Here is a 26787-nt window from a genome sequence, read left to right on the forward strand (position 1 = left end):
TAATGCAAACAAGAGCTTCTTGGATGCCCCAGTACAAGTCATTTGGCTTTCAGGCATCAAGAGCCATGTGAGACACGTACGCATGTATAGATATAGAGGTGCCGAAGTTCAGCAAATTGGCAACATAGCTGTTTTGAGGTCTGCTTACTACCTGTTTTCTCAAGCAGCACAGACACTGCCACGACCACATTTAATATCTTCTGAGCCTTATTTTAAGGCAAACACCTCCAAGCAGAGGATAGGACACCATGACTGGCTGTGCAGTGTGTTTCTAGACACGTGTGTGTTGTAGAAGTGAAGATCAGACTCCTGAAGAGAGACATATACGTGAATCTGAGACAGCCATTTTACCTAATGGTCAAGAACCAAGGTGGTTTGGGCTGTTATTGAAAGGGCATAAACCATATCAGCTGCTGAAGGCCAAAAGGGGCAGTTTTGGATCCAGACTGGTGGAGGATGGTTCTCTTTTCACCAGTATTTCACAAATACTTCTTCCTCTGAATTTCATCCTTGGCCAATTTAGGCTATGTTAATGATGTCTGTAATCCCCTTCTTACAGTAATTATTTCTTCAAGACCTTCAAATGAGCACAAATCCAGTTGGTGAAAAGTATATGATGTAAAATTTCTCTTTTTCGCTTTTAGTGGAAAAGACTGAAAGAAATACCTGCTAGTCTCAACTTTTTTTGAGGAATCTGTTTCAAAATCGTTCCTAAATTGAGGTCCTTTGGTAGCACCCCTCTTTTATTCAGCTCTAACAAAGAGTAACATCTCCAAAAAGAATACAATTTGACACAATTGTTAAAAGTCTCTACTGAGAACACAAGTTTAACTTGCACAGACTCTAAACAAAAGCCTAGCTGGGCTACTGCAAAGGTCTGACCAGGATAATCACCACCACCAGTGTCAAAGCTTCCACATACAACCGAAAGCTTATGAAACACCAAGGCAGTATGCATTTGTTCTTTAAAAAAAAAAGTATTCTCATTTTTCAGCTCAACATTACTATGGTGACCATGCCAATGACCAAGATAAACTGTACTGCTTTTCTGACACAAGTATTTATTAGTAGTGTCAAATGCAATTTTCTTCTTCTCAGTTCCATGGTAATGACAGCGGCAACAGAAAACAGGTAGACCAGATAATCTCTAGAGATGTGAACTATTTCTATTCTACTGTTTCTATTGTACTATTGTTTAATGCCACTTCCGCAAATATAGGTAAATAATTCAGATAACATCTGTGAAATCTTAGCCCCAGAATAGCCACTGGTAAAGATCACAATAACTGCAATTAGCCTTCCTCAAAAAAGAACGTAAAACACCAATGAAGCCTTACTGTTTTATTTATTTCAGTAAAGTTATCTTAAAACACAATTATCACAATACAATATGAAAAGAGGCAATTCTCTCGAAAGTACTTTTAAAACAACGTAATATTTCAAAGTAGGAAATTCCATTAAAAAGCACCACTTGAAACTAGTATAGATTTCACAATGTACTGCAATCTGCAGAGACCGCATAACAGAGGAAGCACCCATAATATTAAAATAGACTTAACATACTCTTCCCAGTTTTGACTTCATATAAAGCATAAAAAAATTTTATAGGTAATAAAATATATTAGGGTAAAATCTTTGAATTTTCAAAATGTTTCACAAAACAAAATTATGCAGGTCTTTGTAAGGCAAATCCTTTTTCCTCTTACATTTAGCACCACTATACAACCTAAATTATTTTCCTCCTGTAATGGTCATGTTTTCTATAACAACCTAATGTTGCCCATTATCTGCATGACATAAATAAAATAACCACCTGCCTTCCTGGATGTATTAACTTCAATTCTTTCTATACAGCTAGATTCTGCCAGCCTCGTTCTTACTCTATTACTTTATGAATGCCTCTATTGGAAATGCTCTTTGGCAGGCAGGAATGGAGAGACTGTCTCCAGTTATTTTAATGAATGTAGTACCAAAGATGCAGAAGGAAAAAACCTAAAATTATTCTGTACTTCATAGTATTATATCTTGCTACTAATGAAAAAAAAGCTGTGTGAAAAAATAATTAAAAAGTTCAAAAGCTGTAAATACAATTAAGAAGATATACCTGTTAATAAAACATGCAGTTTATTACAACAAATGGGATAAGTGCCATAAAATTAGCATTCATTAAATATCATCCAGTTCCTCTTGAACTTTTTAGGATCATGGCACACCACTTAGTGCTGCATGGTATGAGACAGTATATATCATTTTCATAAATGCAAAGGCTATGTACTGTGCCATCAATTAAGGGTATCACAAGTCCACACTGATCAAGACACTCCAAACTCCTGTTACTATAACCAAAGTCAGTGAGTGGTCTAAACTATGGAGTCAGGAGGGGGGTTTTTTTGTTTTGGTTTTTTTTTTAAAGGGAGAGATGCAACAGAGGCTCAATTTATCACCCTTTTCTTGCTTGGAGTAACGCTAAGCTTGCTGCAAGTTACAATTAATACTACGCATTTAATAAGATTTTTTCGCCCATCATGTGAGTACCTTATCACAGATTGCATTAGCAAATGAGTATCATATGCATTACTGACACCAGATCAGTGCAAGATCCTGCACTTCTGCCCCTGTGCATCTGAAAATCTACTCTGAATTTAAGGGCAATTATGGGCATTCCCCCTAGAATCCTCAGACAACACTAACTATGCTGAAGAATTCATGGTGTGAAATCTCTCTTCGCTGTAGTAATGTTTATTTGTACCTCCCTGGTAGTTTCTGCATCCTTTAATACTGGTGCATTTAAATGCAAGAATCACCACCATATGTGTAATATAGGGTTTGAGCATCAGTCTCTTCCGTAATCAAGGAATTCCACTGATATCACAGTCTCATTCAAATAAAGCATACCCATCCAAATCAAGCCATTAGATTTGCTATATGCTGTATATAGGCAAATACTTATTATATTCAAGTAACATCTGCCAATGCTTATTACTAAGTAACATCTGCACTATGCTAAAGATGTAGTAGATTATGTCCAATATTGGATTCTGCTCTCCACTACAGAGGTTTAAATCTAAAATGCCTCTTAAGATGCCATTATACTGGGGGAAGGGGGTGGCAGTCTTTAACACACTGCATAGCACAAATTAGCAAGGAAAAACAAGGTGGTTTATCTGTGAGAAAGTGACTTTGTCTTCCCCTGAAGAAGAACTACACAAATCTGCTCTCTGCAGAGCTTCTATTTTGTCACATGCACTCATGTGAGCTACCTGCTCATCGACCCCTCCCTGCAAAATGACCTCTTCGTAGAGAGGAGTTTGTTCAAGAAGATATGACAGCCTTGATATCACCTAGATTCCTATTCATTTCACTACTTTGCCTATTAAACACATGGACACGTCAGAAAAGTTTAACTCTTGTGGCATTTATTCAGTCTCAACAGACTTCCAGAGTGAAGTACCCAGAAATACTGCTCTGGTTCTAGGTAATACAGCTCTTCTGGATATAATAGATACACATCCTCTCATTCCAGAAGTCTTCCTCTACCACTACAAAATATACGCTGTAACAATAACAGTATTTGCAAATATTGTTTTAATATTGGCTTTACTCTTGTCCTTCCTTGTGTCCTTGACAGAATGAATGTGCCTGCCTACATGAAGGCACCAAGACCTCTGTCACAGACTTCAGGGACACCAGGACTAGGCTTACTCTGGTCTGCAGACTCATACTGGCTTCAACACAAGGAATCTTTTGATGGACTGCTCTGTTTGAAGCATGGGAGCAATTTGTCGGAAGTCTGCACATCTTTGAGTATAAACCTGAAGAAAAAAGGATGAGGGAAAGACAATTGGAAGTGTAAGGACAGAGTTCTAAAATGGCAAGTGAAAATAAAATCACCAGATACAAGTCTTGCATTTGGGTTCATGCTTCCACAGAAATTTATAGGAGGAGACTATAACAGCAAAAGCAGTGTGACAAACTCTAAACCAGTTGAAGAGTGCAGGAAAGTGCATATATTTTAGATACAATAAAATTATATCGTGCACAATATTCCTTCCTTCAGTAAGATTGATGTAAGGCAGCCTGTGAGTGCCTTATTAATGTCCCTCTTCTGGGACAGATGTGACATACATACATCTGTTCTTTAGTAGGGATGGTGAAAGAAGGCTGGAAAGAGTTGAGCTATGTGACAGAGCATGCCATGTAGTCCTAACAAAAGAAATGAGAAAGGAGAGCAAAAAGCAGCATTGGTGAAGGAGAAAGGAGAAAATGAGAGAAAACACTCAACATAGATTAGCATAAGAAAGAATAATTTGACGGAAGAGTTGGAAGAAGACAAAATCTGCATCACTGAATACATCATTCCTTCTTAGAATTAACTGTGATCTAACAAAAAGAAAAAAACTTTTAAAATTAAATATCTGCTCAGCAAAATAAGCATGTTTGTGAATGGTGTTCCTTTTTGGTCAGAGAAATATTTTGTCATTTATAAGAAACTGAATAAAAATTTGCTTAATTTCCAATAGTTTTATTTTCAAGACATTCTTTAATATTTGTTTCTCTTCTGCTATACACTCTTATTTTTTAGAAGAGAAGTCTTTCATCATCCTGCAATTTTTCAGTGGCAAAACCTAAAATCAGGAAAGAACCTTCCCAAATTACTTAAATGCATATTATTTCCAAATGAAATTACAACAGTAATTAGTTCTAATGTTTTTGTTGAGAGCAATTATTATATTTTGCAATTATTATATTTTGTAAAAGCTATGTTCCATTTTTGACCCATATCCATTTCTATAATATTAAGCATGCATATTCCAGTGTCACCATAGAATGACCTCTAATTTGAGGCACGTTCTCTTCATTTACAGAAAGAAAAGCACTTTATAAGATGTAGACAAATTAGCCTCAAAGTGCACTTAGTCTCACTACTAGTCTGCTGCAGTGAAGAAGCTGAAAGCAGGTTTCCATTATTTGTCTGCGCTGCTTTCAGTTGCCATACTAAAAGGTATGTATTTACCCTCACCTGCCATTTCTTGTGGTCTAGAAATAACTCATTTTAAGAGACTGCTTTACCAAAAACAAGAGAGTTTGACCTGAATTCAAAGTTCTTGTGCCTGAAGACATTAAAAGAACATTTGGAACACTGAAAACTCTCTTTTCTTTAAATACTGATCATTCAATTAAGCTTATATTTAAATATTCCTAAAATCGAGAGCATTTTAGAGGGACAATCTGCTCATGTTGACACAGCCAAAAGTGTCAAATATGTACAGAGTCAGAGTAGAATCCAAATGCGATTTAAACCTCAGCCTTTACTATACAGAAATTAAGATGAAATCCATAAAATAGATATACTGGTTCCGTGTTCATGAGTGATCTGATTGATCCTTCCACGCACACAGTCAAGAGAAACTGATATCAGTGTCCCATTATGTACTTCAAAAGATGCACAGAGGGACACACTGGTCCATATGCTTCCCTCTGGCATCTGACCTCCAATCTGCTGAGCAATTGCTGTGGGTTGCATCTGATCCATGGTCAACTGATTGAGAGTCATTTTGAGCACATTGCACGAGTGGATTAGCTTTAAATTAAATGCAAGGCTGGCAACTCCCTTTTCAGTAAAAATGAAATACTTCTTAGCAAGCAGTCCAGAAGAAACCAGCTGTATTTGCTTCTCATTGGATGAGACCTGGGTGAAATCTAGTAATTTGTTTCTCACAGCTCCAGTAGGCAGACCTGTAACAGAAACTGTGGCTGAGATGGCACTAGAAACTGCTGAAGGCATCCAGATGAGGCTAAACATACTAATTCCAGAACTATCTCCAAAATACCGAACATTACACTGTGCAGGAGAAAGTATCTCAAAGCTCATCAGATCTCCAGCACCAACTTTTGTGGCTCCAGAAGCAGATATTGAGGTGTCTCTGTAATTTACCCCAGATTTAAATACATTCATTAATTCTCTGTTGGTACCATTCCTGCTGATATAAGAAATTAAGGAGAAGCCCTCCCGAACACATGTATGACCCATGGAATACAACGCTTGGTGGAACACAAATTTGACAACACCACTTTCGGTGAACTTTATAGCTCTGCCATCAAGAGATAAACTTAGCATGTAAGGGTCAGAAACAGATATTATTTTAAAGGTAGGTCGATAGTTGGTTTGGTAATGCATTGCCGTTGACATCTGTGCACTGAGTGCCACAGCACCAGTGTCATGGGACAACCAAAACAAACTGAGCGGGGTATTAAGATCATAAATATTTAAGTCTTTGCTTTGATTGCAGAATTGATTTGGGCTCCTCAGATACACAGAAAGAGTTTGGCTGGGCTCCACTTCAGCAGCGCTGCTTAAACTAGTGCTCTGGAAATACTTTCCTTCTGGCTGTTCAATGCGAACACCACTCAGTTCATAGCCTTCCTCACTGCCATTTAGCCTTAAGGAAAGCTGCAAAAAATTCCTGCAGTTATGCTTTACTGCAAAATTTAGGTCAGTCCACAACAGACCATGTTGCCTGAATACCAGACTGTTATCTTCAACAGACAAGATTTCACAGGGAAGCTTTCCCTTTATCTTCAAGTTCAAGCCAGAGTAAACCTGCAAGATGCCAGACTTCACAGAGGGTAGAACGATGTTTGCAGCCCAAGACTCCGAGAGCTTGTTTTCACTGGTTGCTGAACAAACTGTATCACTGACAGCGGAACAAGGAATGTCCATCATTCCATCCTCACATTTTAAACATGCCTGGCATTCCTGCATTTCCTTATTAAAGAAATACTCCTGTCCACACAGTCCCAAAGCTGCATCTTTCTCAGCAATTCCAAGGCACCGGAAACCACCTGTTCACAGAAAACAGACAATTTTTATGGTCATACCTTTAAAACACGAAATCTAAGAACTTTATAGCTCAACATATCAAGTGTCTTCAATAACACATCTAATCGTAAGAAAGAAATCAGAACACAATTATGATGTTAGAACACTTTGTGCTGTTGATAGCAAACAGAGGAAATACTAGCAGTAACATACCTTGTCCGTTTCAAATCCAGTGGTTTAGAGGGGGAAAGGCGGAAGCTAGGGTTGCATAAAGGCAATTCTAACCAAACCCTGTAATGGATCAGATACAAGTATTTTGCTGGAAGGGCACCCTCTCTCCCTTCCTCTAGGAGAAAGGCATGGTGACTTAACTGGCGCACCGTGCAGCGAAGACATTTTAAGCTAATGGAGAATTCCCCTATGTAAGGATAAATACGTGCTGTCTGCCCAGCTGTGTTATAGGGTAGTACTGCTGTAGCTGTGATTGCTAAAACAGCACTTTTCAACACAAGGGACATGGACCCTGGGCATTCTGTGTACAGTTTTTAAAGAACCTCCAAGAGGCAAGTAGGAAAAACAGCAGGCTTAAAATGACTATGAAGAAGTCCACACATTCAAAAGATGGGAAAGCACTGCCCTAAGAAAGGACACAGCAGCAACTGTGATAGTCTAAAGTTAAAACAAAACACTGCTGCAAACAGTAAAGAGAATATCTTGAGGTGCTGTTCAATGGTACACCATGACCTCAGTCAATCACAGAATGCACACCCAAAGAGCAGGTTTTAAAAACAGCCTGTAATTTCCTATGGCAATCTTCCAACAGCACTGCCACCTGCCAATGCCTACAGCTGCAGCAACCAACGCACAAAACCTTCATGCAGGAAGTCTTCAGGATCTAAATCAACACACAAGATTTGAGTCACCCTGAAGAATAACCACTTGCAGTTTGTGCCTCAAAGCTTAATCACTAGTGCACTCGCTTCTGCTTTATCTACTACCGTAGTCAAAATTCAATAATCACCTTTTTTATAGTTCTTCTTAAATATCCTTTACTATCTAAATACTGTGTTACACATTTGATTTAATCCTTAGCTGGAAAGTTGCTGTATCTGGGCTGGGATTTGCTCTGAGAATGGAATTATGAGCACTTGACAAAGATCCCAAGCCATTATTCTCCACTGCTAACGCCACGGTGGAGCTGGTTATGCAGACTGCTGATGCAGGCAGAAAAGCACATCACACACCCCGGAAACTGCAAGACGGAGCAGTACACATGCATCTGCCCCATAAGGGAGGTCAGAATATTGGCTAAAATTCACTTCTGATATTACATGATTCAGCAGGGAACACCAGACACTGTATTAATTTATACAGGCTTCATATATTTACCCTGGTATCCCTGCCTATTTATGTTTCATTTACTTAAGCAACAGTTACACCATCCAACCCACCACAGTTACTGCCCAGAGGAAGTAAGAACACTACAATTAAGCCCATGTCCTCTTCCAGCCCTTTTCAAGGATCAGATCCCTCCCACGTTTTTCTCCACCAGTAGCAGAACAGAAATAGTGCAAAATCATTCATGATCAACTGAAAACAGCCCTGGCCCCTCAGACAGGCCACCGTCTTTTTAAAAGTAAGTCTAAAGGAGGAAAACCACAAAACCTAATAAAGCCTTGCCTCGGTTATTTGACTGGGACCCTTCAGGTAGAGGTCCCAATTGCTGAAATGCTCTATTTCATCATAGAGTCCTTTCAAGAGTTTTTGGCTGATCAAAAAGTAAACAGGTAGAAAGAAATCTAGTATCTGGATTTAATTTGCTCAGTATGCCTGTTAATTTTCCTCTTTTGTGTCTGACTGTCATGAGAAGTAATGAAGGCAAAGTCTGTAGTGCAGAACTCCAGTCAAATCTGCTCTTAAATGTTTGAAAAATTCCTCCAAGCCCCTACAAATGACAGAAGCTGTTGATCATTCCTCAGTATTTGACAATACTGTTGCTAAAGGGGAATAAGATTGATGGAGAGAGGTCTTATAAGAACCTCCATTAGATCAAATCAAGTATCTACCCCAGCCTAGCAGAAGGAAAATTACAAATATTTTTCTCTATTAGGAATAATATTTTTTATTTTGACCTCATATGCACCAGTATAAACAAGAATAAAGTCAGGTCATATGTGAAAATTAAAACAAAAGCACATAAAGTCCCACAAAAAATAAGGTAAAAGAGACCATGCTCCTAGTAGATATTATGTCCTAAACAGCCTATTGTCCACAAGAGCTGCTATCAACTTAGAGCTGAGTGTTTTTCAACCCCCTTGATTCCAGCAAGCTGAGCATGCCATTCCTCACACATACATGCCTGAGTCCTTATCTACCTCTTTGGCCTGTTCCTAAAGATCTAATGATCTTTGCTCTTCAATTATCAGGGAATATACCTTACCTGGAGTATTCAGGCATTTTATCTTCTCACCACAAATGCTTGGAGATTCAGTGCACTCATCTCTGTCCTGTAAAGCACAAGAATCATATTGAAATATTTTAACACAATAACTTAAATGTGAAACAGGCTTTTTGACACCCATCTGCCAGTAAAAGGCATATGTGGAGATGGAGAGGGGGCTGAACACATAAGCACGTTGGAGCATGACAACTTGTTTTGGACTTGTCACCTGTTTAAACAAGATATCAAAAAAGACTGTGTGATGGCCACAGAAAGCTAGTAGTGTGCAGATGACGAGATAAATGGATCGACTGTACAACTGACTCTTGCTACGATGCATGATCTGTAAGACAGCACCACAACCACAAGACCAATGCATCACTCCATTGGTCTTAATGACACTGAAGAGTAGAGACAGTGCTAGGAAAGGCTCTTAAAAGACATTTAGTTTGGAAAGAAGGTGCTAATTGAAAAACACACAAGAAAAGTAAATGATAAAGTAGTATTTCTGTCAACAAACCTTCCTTTAACCCTACAGCAGGCACAGGGGGAAGAACAGGCTACACTTGTATTTTAATGCTAGCATTAGAGAAAATTGAGACCAGCAGAGAGTGAACCATACACTTTCTGGTTCTCTTCTCAGTACCTTGGGCCATTCAGGCTCTTGTTAAGCCGAGAACTAGGGGCAACATTTGGCAAACAAGACACTGCTTTAAATATCAAGTTTCCCATATATCTTAAGACTCCTAAATGAGAGAAAGTGACCAAAGAATCGTCTTATTTCGCTTATATGCTGGTTTTGTATAGTATAATAAAACATATACTGTGATGTATTTGGGAATAAAATCATCCATGTCCTTTATTTTTATACGTTTGTATATTATGTTTAAGCTGGATGTAGTTTTCACTTTTAACTGACAACTTCTGTTTCCAAACATATAAATAAATATCTGACCTCTAGTTTTGCTTAGTAAAGCTTTCCTCTGCTTTTCAGAGATGTCTAGAAGTTTCTGTAGAGTAGACTGGGATTAAATAAACAAATTTAGCATGCCTATGTATACATGTTTTAGGATGTCTTTTCCTTTTCACAAAAAGAATAGAAGTCCTGCCAGCTGTCAGGTTTAGGAAAGCATCACACCCAACAGACACAAACTAGTGCCTCGTCTAGAGTAGATAAAAGCTAAAGAGAAAACACAGAAAAAAACCCTGCAGGCAGACTTTGAAGTACCTTAGATCCATTTGGTTAAGCACATGCTTCAAACTGAATCTCTCTAGCTCTCCAAGCAGTTAGTTCCAGAACGTTATCCCAGTATGTCCAACACTGTACTTTATAAGCAATAACTGAAATGTACAGAATATGTATTACCTGGCAAATCCGATCAGAGTTCGTTGAACACTCAGTCATTTGAAAGAAACCAGCAGGACACAATGTGCATTTTTCACATTGTGAAGGTGTCTTCTGGAAATTGCAAAATTCATCACTTTCACAAAGGCCACAGTCCTGCAAAGACTCCCCAGTATTAATGACTTTTGCATGCACGTCTACTTTATGCACAGAGTATGACTTCTGGAGATGATTTCTGACCTGGTTCTGAAGTCCTTGAAGATGACTTTCAAAATAATTTTGAATATCTTCTTGCAAACTCTGAAATGACATTTGTTTCACTGTATCAAAAAGCATGCCATACTGGACTTTGATCAGATCCATTTGCTCATACATCTTTCTTTGCTGTTCAATAATCTCCTGTTGCTGGCTAATCAATATGTGCTGCTGTTCTGCCAGTTTTTGCTGCAAATCAACAATGATCTGCTGTTGGCTTTTTAGCATTTCAGTAAATTTCTCATGCCCTTTTGCAAGGTGCAGCTGTAGTATTAGGGCATCTTCAGATGGAACTTCATTTTCTCCTAAAACACAAATAATCAATTATAGTCCATTAAAAGCAATTTTCCAGCTTGTAGTATTATCCCTTCAAAGGCATTCAAATTTTAATAAGTTAATGAAAAATCTCACTAAATTCAAGTCAAGTTTATAAAGCCAGTTCCTTTACTATCTTTGTAGCTATTTCATGAGACCATAGGTCTCATAACAGATTAATCATTCCTTCATATATGTTCAAATACAGTAAAGAGTAAATGATTGGTTTTCACTGTAGAGGTGATAAAATGAGGCGATAACACTTGCAGAGAATATTAAACTGTTAAGCGTAGTAAAAGTAAGGGTCAATTGCAAGGAACTGCAAGAGGAGACTATGACACTGAGTAGCAGCAAAAAAATGGCAAAAAGAATCTCAAAGCAGATGAAGGTGAAATGAGGCACCCACTCAAAAAAAAATTAAGTTTTTTATATTAAATGTTATACTTGTAGGCTATTATTACCACTTGGAAACGATTTTGAGGTAATATATCTAAATATAGACACTAGACTACAGAGCAATGTAATTACCAGTTCAGTGCCCTACAGAGGTCACAAAGGCAAATAAAATGCTAGGACTAACTAGGAGAGGAATACATAACAGAAGAGAATGTATCATTATGACATATTAATCAATAGAACATCTTTAATACAGTATGCTGTCCTGGTTCCCCATTTCAAAAAAGAGCACAGAAGAAGTCAAAAAGTTCACAAAAGGACAGAAAGGAAAATCTAACATACGATACTACTACAATATGATAACCTAGGTAGGTTTTCAGGACTGGAATTTAAAAAGAAACCAAACACTGTGCTATACCACAGGCACCCTAAAGCAAGTAGATATGGAAAAACTCTTCATTCTTTCTTCCAATACAAGAATTAGAGGACATTAAATAAAGGCAGCCGTTTCAATACTCAACCAGATCCAGAAAGCTGCTGGCACAATATATCAAATAAAATCAGCTTGGGACTAAAAAATACACAGACACCAATTGGGTTCAGGAAATTGGAGCAACAAAGCTGTGAAAAAAATCTAGGCAAATATCACACCACACTTTCCACCATCTCCACTGCTGGAGACCACCTGATAGAGAATCCAGAATCCATAACAGTCACTCTCCTGTTCTTATGCAGCACTGAAATTTCTTCTTTTAATTGCAGAACATCAAGGATGAAACAACAAAAAGACTGTGGCCAGTTCCTGTTTACAGTTCCTAAAATGTTTTGCTCTTCAATTACTTTTATTCATGGCATAAGGTACACGTTAATTTTCACTTTTTAGCATTTACTTAATTATTAAGGTAGTTTGCAGAGAAAGTAAAGACCAAGATCCAGGAAAGGCCACACTCCCCATTCAAGTTAGAAATTCCAGATTTTGAAATACCTGGTAAATTACATCCCCAAACTTCCTTCTAACAAGAACAAGTAGTTCTGTGAAGAGCAGAACCAATGTCATCATATTTTCTGTGGATTTTTGTGTTCCGTTTGACTGGCCAAATCCATAGCACTACCTTCACTACCTATCTCCAGAATGCAGAGCAACAACCAAGACGCTTTTGTCCTACCAGCTGAAACGATTAACAGATAGAGGCAAATTTTCAAATGCTTATATTCCACTCTTCTCTCTTTTATCACCTCTTACAAAGTTTATACAACCTTGTCTACTTTTACTAACTCTGCCTGTTGTCAAATTTTACTGAAATCAGTCCATATACTTGTCAGACGGGGGGCAGCAAGACAGTTACAAGCACACTGTGATTGCCTATCAAGATTTTTCATCAACCTACTTGGCTTCACTTGTGCCTGAGCCTGGAAAGACATTAACAAATTCCTTTTCACAAACTTACAACTTGGTTTACAACTAAGAACAGAGACAGAAGAGCACATCTTTGCCAAGAGTTTTGGCTGTACAAGTGACAACACAGTGCAAAAGGACCATGCCATATACAAGCAAGAGTTATGTATTCAAATCTGATGGATTTGATGTCTGTGATGAAAAGGGCAACCCTTACCGAGCTAAATAAAGCACATGTCCCTAGAAAAATACCTGATGAAATCTGGCATATTGAGGCTTTGCCTACCATGTTGACAACTGCTACTTAATTGTTTTTTGGTAGAACACCCTGTAACTTTCATGAGAGAAACTTCATCCTCTTGTCCTGCATTAGTATGATTTCTTACACACTGAGATCACATGTGAGAATAGGGTTCCATACTAGTACTGCAAGTCAGTTATCTATAAAAATAATATAAATGTAGTAAGTAATGAGCACAATATTCTTATAACACCAGAACAACTAAAATCTAAATGCATTCACCTAGGAAACTGCTACATAGTAGTAAGAGCCATTGTATTTACTGCTGAATGAGCTGCGTATGCATCTGGCTTTATCAATAACTTCAGAAAGAGATGATCTTGACTTTAAGCTTGAAATGTTAAAAAATCCAGGTTTCTAAAGTACAAATAGTAATGAAAGTAACAGCATTAAACTCCTCTTTTCTAGGCCTTTTGGTCCTCTTTCTCAACGACAAAGGGAAAAACAAATAACCTTCACAGAGGTGAAGAAAAGTCCAACTGCATCACTTAAAAGTCAGCCTAGACAACTGTCTCTGGGGAACTGCAAGAAGGATTGAATCCTATGGTCAAGGATATACTACCAAATCACTTTTTCCAAAACCACTTGTCCTCCAGTTCTCAGTGGCTGAGATTCAGGGTCCAATAACAGTAACATTTTGAATTATTCCAGACATCACAAATTGATAGACAGGAAGAATACAGACCCTTCTAAGACAGGGTTACTGAGGTCTTCCCATCCTGGGAATCTGGGCTTTTCACACACACATGAGCAAAACCATGAGAGCAAAGAAAGGCTAACTAAAGCCCCAATTCAGTAACACACATGAAGTAGAGCTTCTTTTCAAGCAAATACTTAAGGAGCACTGTCTTCAACGAGCAACTGTCGGACTTGCTGGCAGTAATGACAGCTATAATTTTAAGTACTGACTGCAGTAAAGCTTTCCCATATGACAGACCAGCTTTCTATTATCTGTGCCCTGAACAGCTTTACAGAACTTTGTAACAACAGGTACATTCCAGTCAGTCAATTTAGCTTTGCTTCTTCCGGTTGTCTAAAGCTCAGCTGGTGAGAATATGAGGCCTAAAAAAATCCTTTGTGGCTGTTTTTTTCCCTCATTTCTATCCTTTTTGTAATACTATGACTAAACTTATAGATAACAGCACAAGAGGCCCTTCACTGCAGTACAGTCAGTGCTACTGGCAGTTCACAATAATAGAGCTCTGGCATGAAAGAGAAGACTCTATTGAAAATAAACTACATTCAATTAAGCAGCAGGGGTATCTTATTTGCCAAAAGAACTGAAGGAGAACTCTATAAAAGCTCAGATGCAGAGTGCCCTAAACGTGGCCTTGTTTTTATTCATTAGCTGTACAAAGGTAAGGCCCAGTGAACATGTCAAATGGGGATGACTATCACAGATGTCTAAAATTAAGAGCGATCCACTGCAAGTGATGTTTACACATTAGTAGACTCCAATGATCCACTTAAGCACCTTTCAACATTGCCCAGACAAGTATCAAACAGGTATACCCAGCAGCAAAACAGATGTGTCCATCACACAACACACACAGTCATGGCAAGGTCTCCACATTTTCAGGATCAATCCATGGTGAAAACACCACGTCACATACAAACAGCTGCTACACTTCCCTAGTATGCCTGGAAAGGACACGTCACCCTTAGGGCATTCTGCATGGAGAAGGTAGCCCTCAGGAACAATCTGTCACTGCAGAAGGGGTAAAGGCCAAAAGCAGGCAGTCACCCCACTGTGCAGAAGGGAAAATGAGATCTTGATTTGGACCAGAGAGCACAGGGCCATCTGATTGTGCCAGTCATTCCTGGTAACAATAGGAGATGAGAGCAGTGGGCTGCAGTCACTGCTCAGTGCGCAAATACCAACAGCATGAGAACCTACAACATTGATCACCAAGTCTGGTAGGTATGAGATATGGCAGCTGCATGTCATTTTCCAAATGTAGGTGTTTGCAGGTTCAGGGAAGTCTGCCCAAAAGAAAACAACAGAAAGATGGATCTGATAGGAAAATGAGGAATTTAATGCCAATTAACGAGTGAGGAGAGAAACACAGAGGAATACAAAATGATAAGACAACAAAACCATGTCCTGTGCACTCCTTCTTTTGGGATGCCAGTCTTCCATCTGAAGTAAGGTGCACACACGCTGCAGAGAAATAGCAGTCACAATCTCACAGAGGAATGCGCTCATCTGATTTGAAAAGGAGTACAAGTCTGCACTCCAGCATCTCCACCTGGCCAACAGAAGCAGTGGTTCAGCTGCAGCTGGCAGGAGCTTTCCAGACAGTAGCTGTGGTGCTGGTGATACTAGCTGAAAAAATGATGATATTTGTGTCATCCTCACAGAAGGGCTGTGCTGGTTCTAGCGAGTAGCTGGTGGAGAGTAATAGTTACCTGCCTCATGCAGATGAGCCTGCAGTCACAGACACAGTGCTGGGAATCAGTGAGAGCCCCTGGTACTGGCCAGTAACTTGGACAGCTGATATCACATGTGGTCTTTTACAGGTATCCAAGCAGATTGCACCTCACATGAATGGGGCTACACAATAGGTCAGAGAAAATTATTCTGCTTACCAAAACACAGGCTTCTCTGCCAAGTAAACTGGAGTGCAGCTGCCTCTTAGTAACTGAAGAAACACTGCAAATCTACTCGTACACTGTCACAGAGCTGGTAGTCATAGGCCGGCTTGGGCCACCACATCTCCACCTGTAGATGGTGAATTAATACAGGCAGGAAAACAGCCTTAGGGTCACCAAGACAGTGTATTCCAGGTCCCCTGCTGTTGGAAGACAGGGCAATAGCAAAGAAACAACCCACATGGCTAACCTTAGAATGACGTGCTGAATGGTAACCAGACAGAAATGTTTCCCCAAAAACAAGAGGAAGACAGGAACAGTCACTGACCTGTTCTTCTTGTATAGATAGTTTCCTCTGTTTTCAGCTACAGCGCCTTAGACATGAAACTGAAGGCTGGACAGTCTTCTGTTTCTTTCTTCCATTCAGAACTAACCGTACCTTTACCTTTGATTTAAAACCACTAGAAATCCCCAAGATGAATTCTCTGCACACAGTAGCCAGAGAAACCTTCTCTTTTTTGGGTGATTAACTGAGGAAGAATTAGGATGATGCGTGAGGATGTAGAGGTGGCATATGATGTCATAAACTTGTGTTCTTTCAAACTGTGTGACAAGTTCCTGGAAGCTAAAATAAAAGTATGATTGCCCGAGGTGCAGGCAGATACCTGCGTTGTCCATAAAATGCACAGACATCATCCTGCACTCATGAAAAATATGTAATGTGCACAGGAAAAAAAAAAGTACTGTGGTGTTTTCTTTGCCTCCTGCTCACTTAAGTCACAAATTGAGTACGTGGAACAGCGTCACATCACAAAACACCACAAAGAAGACCAGAAACATACAGCAGCCGCTCTATTAGTCTGTGCACTCTGACTAACCCTAAACTCCTAGAGCTCTGCCAAACCTGTCCACAGCATGTTCACTGCGGCACTCAAGAAGTCCCTAGATTTCATTCAGAGGGACTCTTACTGGTCTCCACATGCCACTGACCACCACAGGCAGTTTCCCTTAAATCTGGTTCTTCTTCATGAAGCTACATTAGTACTGTACATCTGTAAGCAGGCTCCTGCCACACCTGCTTAATGAGATTAAAATTTCATGGCAGAAAAGCCACCATCTCCACTAGACACAGTCGTTATCTCAGAGAGTGGGCACAGCTCTCAAGTGAGCTCTCAGTCTAGCCCTAGCAGGGCTCTTCAGAAGACTACAACTGTAGTATGTTCTTCATGATCCTTACCTGGATTTGCGCTGTCACGTTCACTGCATTGCGTTTGAGTAGCTCTCCTCAGGCAACCATAAGTGCACTTCCACTACTTGGATGTCTGATTACCACATTTTGTTGATTTGTTTGTCCTAGCAGACAAGCCATGTTGTTATTGCTATGCAGAACCATGCTCATTTGCAAGACTCACCAGTCCAACCACAAATGAGGACTCAAGACTGAACAATGTATCCTCTGCACCAATGCAAGAAACCCACTGACCTATGTCCAAACGGAGGTCTCAGACAAATGCAGAGAATGTTAGAGGTTGCAAGCAGAGCAAAATATCAGATGCTTGCCTGTACACTGACTTGAAGGAAACCACAGACTGTCAACATGGTTTACCGTTTTGTTCCTGACGCCAAGCACATGGAATTTCTGCTAGATGTTGATTAATCCAGTATGCTATTCTTCCACTCCTAGGAGAGAAAGCTGCTAGACTAGGCCCAGGTCTAGTCTTTGGGATATGCAAAACACGAATACATGCCCTTTCTCCAGTTTGGATAGAAGTATGTCTATATAAGGTCTCATGCACGCCAACTGCCACAATTGCTGCAGCAGGCCTGGGTGTGAGCTGGTGCCAGCCAGTGTTACTCGCTGACCACGAGGCAAAAACAGTGTGAGGTAAGAACTTTCAAGGGTACAGTTGTCCTCATCTGAAAACTCTGTCTAACATACACAAGCTCATATGTTATCACAGGTTTTCTCACTGTGTGCTTCCATGCTGACAGTGCCTTCCATGAGATTATGTGGTTTAGTGGGTAGTGCTGTACACTGGTTTCCCTCCAACACATAGGGTGCTTCTCTCTGCCGCAAGGAGACAAATGCATAAATCCCCAACTGCCACTGGCCAGAAGGTATAATCCATTCTTGATGTGTTCAAAGATATTTTTACAGGAAACCTTTAACTACGCTTCTGTTCCTCCAAGACTTCACCCAACACCAGGCCTGCAAAAGCATAAAATTGGAAAAGTACAGTGAACTCTGTCTCGTCTTCAAAACCCCCAGCATCTTCACTCTTGACCCTTTAGCTTTAATTTCCCCCTTTTTTTTTAACTCTGACCCATGTCAGAGGGAACAGAGGACTTAACCCTAAGGCCTATGAGATGAGGGGTGCACATAACTCACCATGCTAGCTGGAAGTGTTGATGGTACTGGAGACTGGGCAGCACAGACTGATCCAGATCCTCTAAAGATGGCCAAAGAATAAGAGGATGTTTGGAGAAAGAGGTCATGCCAAGCTGAATGCTCTTCATAAGACTTTCATGGAGATACAGCATGTCTGCTTTCAGCACCATCCAAGGAGTATGAGTCTTTTCTGTCTGTGCAGAATGCCCTTATTATTTCCGAGGGCTTCTATTACACAGAGATGGATTTTGGTAAGGACAAAGAAATGCAAATATCCTAGGTCCTTTTGCAAAAAAGAGGCATGGCAGCTATGATCATAGTACAAAAAGTATGCACAGAAGCAGAGAAAACAGAAGCTAACCGTGCCGACTTAGGCTGTTTTCTATCCACCTTTGATTATGAAGCACACAGAGCACACAAAGCACACTGCTATCTGGTTCCAGCATCAGGCAAGATACAGGTAGACAATGTCATTGCACTAGGCACAGGGGGTATTAAATCTCAGCCCTGAGACTGGAATGCCACTAAGTGCTGGCATCTGCTTTGGAGGAGATGTCACTTAACAAAGCAGATATTGGTAACAAGGCCTGGCATGCGCTCTGGTGTTTGAAGCAGCCAGTGCCCTCAGATTAGCCACACAGGTGTGACAATGTTTGAATTACCTTCTTCATGCTTTCCATTAGTTTTTAGCATCAGTAGGGAACAAGATATATCACCCCTCCAGATACATTTCATATTTTTGAGATAAGGCATTAAACCAGAACCCAAACTGCTTTGTGGTCATTAAGGGGCTGCTGGTGTTTTTCATGTGCATAAATCCACAAATCCCAGGCAGCTACATCACACCTTCTGGTGACCTCTGAGTACACCTGGCTTCCTACAGGGGTATCGAATTGACCAGAGTTGTGCTCTTCTCAGCTGACAGACAAGTGCTCTGAATGATGTGCAGTGAAAGAAGCTCTGCAATTTTTTTGTTTGCGCTGACTGTTACAGCACAACAATTTGTCAGCAGCAAGTTTCTTACCAATGGCACCAGTTTGTTCATCCTGGGTGTGCAATGTACACACTGAAGCCCAGTGTGACGTTTCCATAAATTAAACCCCCCATATATAGCAGACTGTAGAGAAAAAGACAGTTAGAGGCCTTACACTTGTTTAAAAAGAGCACTAAAGCACGTTTTGCCCAGTTTCATCTGCTGTGGGTCTCAATGTGTGTGGAGGGGATCAGAAGGGCAGGAGAAAGGGGAGCGGGGCAGCAATTCCTCCACGCCTCAGCCAGACCAGGGCCAGATTTGCTCCCGTTCTCCCAGCAGGCGGAGGCGCGATGCACCCGCACAGCCGCCCTCGCGGCCGGGCTTCCCCGAGGCGCTGGAGCTCAGCACGCCCCGCCAGGAGCCCCAGCGCGCCGGGACCGCGACCTGCAGCCCCGCACCCCCGGACCCGCCGCACCTGGCTTGACGTCGCGGGCGAGCTGCGCCCCCGGGGCGACCCTCCCGCACCCGGGACCCCCCGCACCTGGCTTGACGTCGCAGGCGAGCTGCACCCCCGGGGCGCCGCCGCCCAGCTCGGGGCCGGCGAAGGCGACGTCGTCCCCCGCGAAGCGCGCGGCTCTGTCGGCGGCGCGCGGCGGGGCGGGCTCGGGGCAGCCCTCGGCGGGGCAGCCCTGGCCGCGGGGTCGTGGGCGCAGGCGGGGCGGCAGGCGGCACTCCAGGCCCTGGCAGTCGCGTCGGGTGCCGTTGGCGGCGCAGCCCCCGCCGGGGCAGGGCTGCGGGGCGGCTCGGGCGGCGCAGCGGGCGGCGCGGCAGGGCGGCGGGGGCGCATCGCCGGCGGCGCAGGGCGAGCCCAGCAGCCACAGGCACAGCCCGAGCCAGCAGCGCGCCCGCCACGGCCCTCTGCCCGGCATCTGCAAGAGAAGAGAGGCGGCGGCGGGTCACGGGAGCCGCCCGGAGCCCGCCGCCCGCGGAGCCGCCCGCGCCCCCAGCCCGCCCCCCGTCGGGTCTGCAGCCCAAATGCAGAAAGAACTTTACAGCTGCCCGCGTCCCCATCCTTCTCTCCCTCAGTTTTGCGGGTCCCGCCAGAGCATCCCAAACGCAGGAAAAGCTTCTCCATGCCGCCCACGCGCCGCTCTCCCGCCCCTCCCCGGCGTCTCCCGGCGTGACCTGCGGGAAGGTGCGGGGCAGTTGCCGGAGCAAGTGCGGCCTCGGGGCGGGGCTCCTCGGAGCGGCTGCCCGCAGCGGGGACCGACCACCTCCGAAAGCTGGAGGGGAATGGAAACGTGCAACATTCCTGGGGCTTCGTTAGCATCAGATTTCCCAAGCGCCTCCCTTTAACTCCTTCGCTCCTCCAGCCCCTCCCGGCTGCCCCACGGCTCCCGTTGCGGCGCTGTGTTATCCCGAAGCGCCCGGCAGGGATACGCGCAGATCTTGAAAGGTCGACTTTCATCCCGAGTGGGTTTATTTCGCCTGAAAAAAAAACCAAACCAAAAAGACCCCCAAAACAACAGGAATGAAGTACACGATGCGCGATGCTGTTTCCAATACAAAAAAAATGTCACGCGACTGGAAAAAGTTAGTTTGGAATTCTTCGTTCTCACTTTGATAGTCGGGAGATTCAAAGATAACCACGATCGGCAGCTGCCGGTTTCTCTGAGGCTACCTGTAGCCGCAGCTTGGTGTTGACTTCACGTGCTGCTGTGGCGATGTGCGCTGCTTTTTGATAAAGCGGCTTTCCCAGCCCCTTCCTGGTCCGGCTCACACCGACGTGTGAGAAGCAGCATACCTTTCAAGTGCTCCGAAGCGTGAATAACTCCCCGCAGCAGGAGCCACCTCGCTTATCTAATCTCTTCCACATGCTCCTAGCGGAAAGGGAGACCAAGTATGTGTCCACTCCAGCAGTGGTCTTTGGGAAGCTGGTGAGCACCAATAAAATAGCTATGGACAGGAGAACAATTACATAAAATACTATTTGTTGATTCATTACCTTCAGCTGCCTTCCATTCATGGGCTCACACACATGTAAACCCCCTTGCACAGTATCTTTGCAATGCTCTCACACTGTCCCTTTGCTATCACTCAGGAAAGAGGAGAAACAGCACGTTGTCTTTCCCTCCATTTTTTGACTAAGCATTATTTCTTTTGAAAATATTAGCTTGTCAGAACTAATTATTATTATTATTATTATTATTATTATTATTATTATTAGCTTGTCAGCAGTAGCAGTGGCTCCAGATGCAGAGGGCTGGTTCCCCCTGACAAATTCTGCAGGGCTGGTGACCTGCAAGGTTGCAGGTCTCCTGAGCAGGTCAGGGAAACCTAGAAGCCCTGTCAGACCCGAGTCCTACTTGAAATGCTCAACAGTTCCCAGACTCTGCCCTGACCTTCAACTGAGGCAGGACTCCAAAGTCAATAAATGGAGATAAAACTCCAGAATCTGTCTCTCCAGGGTATCCACAGCCCATCTGTGGTAGAGTGGAGCTCTGCATGAGTTAAGATTTTCTCTTGAATTAATGCCTCTGTATTTTTCTCAGCTTCCTTGACAGGTTTTGCAGCCACTACATTGCTACCACAGCTGTACTATTTTGGAGACCCTTGTCAGTGCGTACAAAGCTACCTAAGATGCCAATTCATCTTTGGATCATTTTCAGAAATGAAATAGAAAAGCTACAGAGTTGGGAATGATTCCCAGAATAGCTACACCTGCAGGCTAACAATTCATGGAATGATATGAGGCAAGTGATGTTCTCAGTCACAGCACAAATCAAGAACAACTCTACTGAAATCAAAGTGTTTGTATACTGCTGGGGAAAACAACAAAATTTAACTTCAAACCTGAATCTTAATAACAATATTTTTGCAGAAAAGAAAAAAAGCCTTTGGATAGGAAAACATCACATCAGTGATAGTGCAAATGAGAGCACTGATTCATGCATTTTGACTGTGGAGGTGCCTATTCTGCAGAATGCAACAGTGTGAAATGCTGCCATCCATTTGACAAGCAGCAGAAACGTGTATGCTATCTGTGCTATCCTATATGATTGAAAAACTATGCATCAGCTAAGGGGGTGGGGGAAGATGTCCTGCTGATGTCTAGCAAGTAGCATGTAAGCTATATGACACTATTTGTAGGTACTGTCTTCTGGTGCATAGGTGCCACAACCACCCAGCAAACCTGTCAAATATCCAAACTGAAGTCAGTGACTTGAATGTCAATACACACAAAGCAGTACCTGTCCCACTCTTTCTTTCCTCCACTGCACAGGCTCTGCATAAGCAGGGAAAGTCCATACTTCACCTGTTTGCAAGATGGTTTGGTGCAAGGCATTTTTTTTTTCCCTGTTCATGGCATTTTTCATATTGGCTATGCTCACTAGCACAGCAGGAGAGGCTCAGATCATACAAATAGGTAAGGAGTTCCCTACATTTACACTATGCGCAGTTTGGTGAGGGTAATTCAGACTTTGCAACGATTAAAATTCATACAGAATTGGTCTGGACCCCTATATATGGCAATGTGCGCTCGCAGCCCAGAAGGCCAACCGTATCCTGGGCTAGATAAAAAGGAGCGTGGCCAGCAGGTTGAGGGAGGTGATTCTGCCCCCCTATTCCTCTCTTGTGACACCTCACCTGGAGTATTGTGTCTAGTTCTGGAATCCTCAACATAAGAAAGATCTGGAGCTGTTGGAATGGGTCCAGAGGAGGTCTACAAAGATGATCAGGGGGCTGGAGCACCTCCTATACGAGGACAGGTTGAGAGAGCTGGGGTTTTTCAGCCTGAAGAAGAGAAGGCTCCAAGGAGACCTTATAGCGACCTTCCAGTACTTCAAGGGGGCTACAAGAAAGCTGGGGAGGGACTGTTTACAGAGCCTTGTAATGATAGGACTAGAGGCAATGGGTACAAACTGGAGAGGGGCAGATTTAGACAAGACATTACGAAGAATTTCTTCACTATGAGAGTGGTGAGGCACTGGCACAGGCTGCCCAGGGAAGCTCTGGCTGCCCCATCCCTGGAGGTGTTCAAGGCCAGGTTGGACAGGGCCTTGGGCAGCCTGATCTAGTGGGAGATGTCCTTGCCCATGGTAGGGGGGTTGGAACTGGATGATCTTTACGGTCCCTTCCAACCCAAACCATCCTATGATTCTATGATCTCAAATCAGTTTGGTGGTTGTCCAGAAAAGAGCACGTGTTAGGTTCCTCCAAAAGGAACACTCTCTGCAAGCACCAAAACTGAATGCAATATGCAAAGGAGACTGGGATAATTGCTTCAGAACTGCCCTGCTGCTCCGAACCGGCACGCAAATCCGGAGAGAACCACAAATCGGCTGCCTTAGCGCCAGGTGGACGCGGCAGCTCTAGCGCGTGGCGTGCGGCGGGCGTGGGCTTGGGCCGCCTCGACATCCATCTGCCCGGGGCCGAGGGGACCCTTTCCCTCCTCAAGGCTTGCCGGAGCCCGTCGAGGGGCTGAGGGGAGGCGGCAGCCAGCAGAGGGCAGCAGGACCCCGCGCCTGCCCGCCCGCCCCGGCCCCGCCGCCAGCGTGCGAGTCGGTTGCCCCGCACCCCTCGCCCTTTCCTCTCCGATTCCGGTCCCCGGGGACGGTGGATTGGGGTCTCTCGAGGCCGTACAGCGAAGCCTAGACCCCGGCACGGCGCCCTGATGGGGGGTCTCCTCCAGGGACGGACCAGGTCTCCTTCCTCGGGAAACCGAGAGGAGACACCGCTTCCTTGAAGTCCATTTATTTTGTCAAAACCTGAGCAAGCACATCTTTTCTGCTTCTTTCCTTGTTTCTAACCAGTTGAGGCAGCTGGATGCTGTAAAATGTTCTTATTTGTGTGTTCTCTGCATGAGCCAGTATTTTGCAGAAGCCCAGACAATCTATATTTAGAATGGCTGAAGTTGGACGGCATTTTGCAAGAGAGATAACAAACCCCATCCAAAGCAGTTGTACATAAACGGGATTGCTCTATGTAACTAATTTTTCTTAAATCTCTAGTTTAACCGTGCAGCCGTTTAACTGTGCAGCCGTTTTGGACAAATTCCATGCCAGGTGCCTTCTAAATCCCATTTTGTTTCCCTGCCTTTCCCAATCTTTTACAGCAGCAATGTACTAAAATTATTTAATCCTACAGGCTTTACAGACATGCTTAACTTAGCAGTCTGAATTTCTATTACATCCAGCAGGACTGCTTACAGTGCATACATTTCAAGATATGCATTTTTCTTTAATCAAAACCCAAATCAGAACAAAATAAATAGTTTTTATTTTTCAGGCATTTTATTCTGCGCATTGCTGTCATTTTTAGTAAATGTTTTCCAAAGAAGAGTGATAGTTAAATAAAAAAATAATTGTGAACCAGGGAATAGTTTTGAGGTTGATCATTGAAGCTATTGGGATTTTTGCATGATCATTCACCAAGAAATAAAGCAAAATAAAATAAAATAAATCCTGCTATAATATATCAAACTCACCCTCAGCCAGCATTTGAAACACCCTAATTTTGCTAAACACCTTGTATCCTTCACTGTTTTCAAAACATTATCAAAATTAAATTCCAAGGTGTTTTCACTATTTTCAGAACTGCTGAGTTTCCTGATTAGAAATTCTTTTAAATGTCTACTAAAGTTCAGTCTTTATTTCTTGACTGACTGTCAAGCAATTTTTTCTGTACATCGTAAAAATATTCCTAATCAAATACAGATGAACTGATTAAGCATACATGCTTAGGGATCGACAAATTTCTCCTAAAGGAGCCATCATCCACAGTTGCTGATACAAAGAGTAGATAGACCTCAAATCTATTTCTTCTCTCCTTGAATGATTTTTTTTGTCATGCAAAATAGCATGCAACGATGACTAATTTTCCTGTAGCTATACTTTAGAGACGTGAACAACTAGAGAAACAGAGGAGAGAGCCTTATCACTGAAGCGGTACTTCTCTCCTCTATGTCATCAATAAAGAAGTGATATTGAATCTTATAAGACAGCAAACCTCCCATAGATGTCTAGATTGTCATCCCTTTAGAGGTAACCGTTTACCATCTATTAATAGCTGCTGTTGGGAAAGAAATGTGAACTCACTGCTGTCCAAAGGGAGAAGATGTAGAAACCCATCTGAATAATGACAAAACATCAGTCCCAAAGAAATACTTGGGTTGAATGCAAATAGTAAAAAAGGGAAACGATTTAATTCAAAGTATATACTTTATTGTTGCTATGTTGCACGGAAGAAGAAGTCGTTACCTTGGCATATGGGTACTAAGAGATGATCAATGCAATAGATCTCTTATGACCCATATTGCCAACCCCCACCTGCACGGGAGCAACAGCAACAATTTTCAATGTAGCTACAAAGGAGGAGTGCACTTTTCTAAGTTTGGGAACGATCTGATTATCTGAACAATTTTAAAGAATCACCTAAAATAATTTTATTTTATAAATTGATTAGGAAAGCACATCAAATTAGGCAGGTAGTACAAGTTTAGTCTTTGGAAGCTGTACTTCTATCACTAAAATAGTACAAAGACAGGAAATACACCGAGAGAAAACTAGGTCCTTTTCACAATGTAGTTCTTAATTGTACTACAGATGAGCAGGAGAATGTACACACCACAGCTAGAAAGGTTACTGATACCATTTCACTGTTTCCAGAAGGCAATGTGGTTTCTCTGCACAGCAGCGAGCTGTGTCATATCACTGTGCTAATTTGCTCTGCATTGGCTCACAGGACTGCACACAGCTCTGCAGACACTGCCTGCCTTGCAACTGCTTTCTCCAGTGAGCTGTATCTGCCCTGTAGATAAGCCTTCAGGCTCTCGGACTCTGCCCATTCTAGGATTTTATAGCAGGAGCATACTACAAATATTTAGAAGTTGCTCATTGCTAGAATTGGTCACAGCTCAGAATTTATATTTTCTGAGAAATCTCACCACTTTGAAATCTTAATTTGTCCCGATTTAGAATGAAAACTGTTAAAACATTTTCTAGGAAATTCCAGTAACAACTTCATTTGGGGAACAAAGACACACAGCATTTAAAAAAGCAACAATTTATTCTAGAGCAGTGGAGCCCTGAATCCCAGGAGGTCCTTGAATTCCCTGGATCCCTGAGACAAAGGAAAGGCTGCAATACAGGAGTAGATAGATCTGACTGCATGGAAAACTGGCAGCTGACTCGCCTAGCAGAGAACTATCAGAAGTTATCTGCATTTCATTATTAGGCTTGCTGAGATAAGCTTTCATGAAATGTTTCACTCTCAATGAACCAGCAACTTTTGACAGAAAACATTCCAGCAGAATGGTGCTTCCAAAGAGATGCATTCATAGCTGGATGACACAATGATAAAAGCATCTCAGTCTTGGCTACACTAGCTGATCAGCATTAGTTCAGTACCACCAGTCTCAGCCTCCTAAAGTAACAGCCTTGGGGCCACCTTTTGTTCTCCTAATCATTCATTGCACTCCTTCAACAATGCCACATGTGAGCAGTAAAAGTGCAGCAGAGGATCTCTTGGGCAGAGATTTTTATATTTTGGTTTGAAGACTTATA

At 42.4% G+C, this 26787-nt stretch overlaps 1 protein-coding gene across 1 annotated transcript; it reads right to left on the reverse strand.

The window, feature by feature from the left end:
• Positions 1 to 1414: 1414 nt before the first annotated feature.
• Positions 1415 to 19847, reverse strand: LOC128851496 (uncharacterized). The gene is made up of 4 exons (XM_054060684.1): positions 19764 to 19847; positions 10627 to 11165; positions 9261 to 9327; positions 1415 to 6843 (listed from the first exon to the last, which is right to left on the reverse strand). The coding sequence occupies exons 2-4, from the start codon at positions 11086 to 11088 to the stop codon at positions 5324 to 5326; spliced, it is 2049 nt and encodes a 682-aa protein (XP_053916659.1). The 5' UTR covers positions 11089 to 11165; positions 19764 to 19847; the 3' UTR covers positions 1415 to 5323.
• Between the last annotated feature and the right edge of the window lie 6940 nt (positions 19848 to 26787).

Source organism: Cuculus canorus, chromosome 2 (genome assembly GCF_017976375.1).
Source record: "Cuculus canorus isolate bCucCan1 chromosome 2, bCucCan1.pri, whole genome shotgun sequence".
In the NCBI taxonomy this organism is placed as follows: Eukaryota; Metazoa; Chordata; class Aves; order Cuculiformes; family Cuculidae; genus Cuculus; species Cuculus canorus.

What these genes read in the sequence shown, in the direction of transcription:
- LOC128851496 (XM_054060684.1), bottom strand. Translation starts at nt 11,088, where the DNA reads ATGCTAAAAAGCCAACAGCAGATCATTGTTGATTTGCAGCAAAAACTG. An exon ending in ACTCTGATCGGATTTGCCAG is followed by an intron (nt 9,328 to 10,626) that starts GTAATACATATT and finishes TGTGCTTTACAG; the next exon opens with GACAGAGATGAGTGCACTGA. An exon ending in AAAATGCCTGAATACTCCAG is followed by an intron (nt 6,844 to 9,260) that starts GTAAGGTATATT and finishes TTCTGTGAACAG; the next exon opens with GTGGTTTCCGGTGCCTTGGA.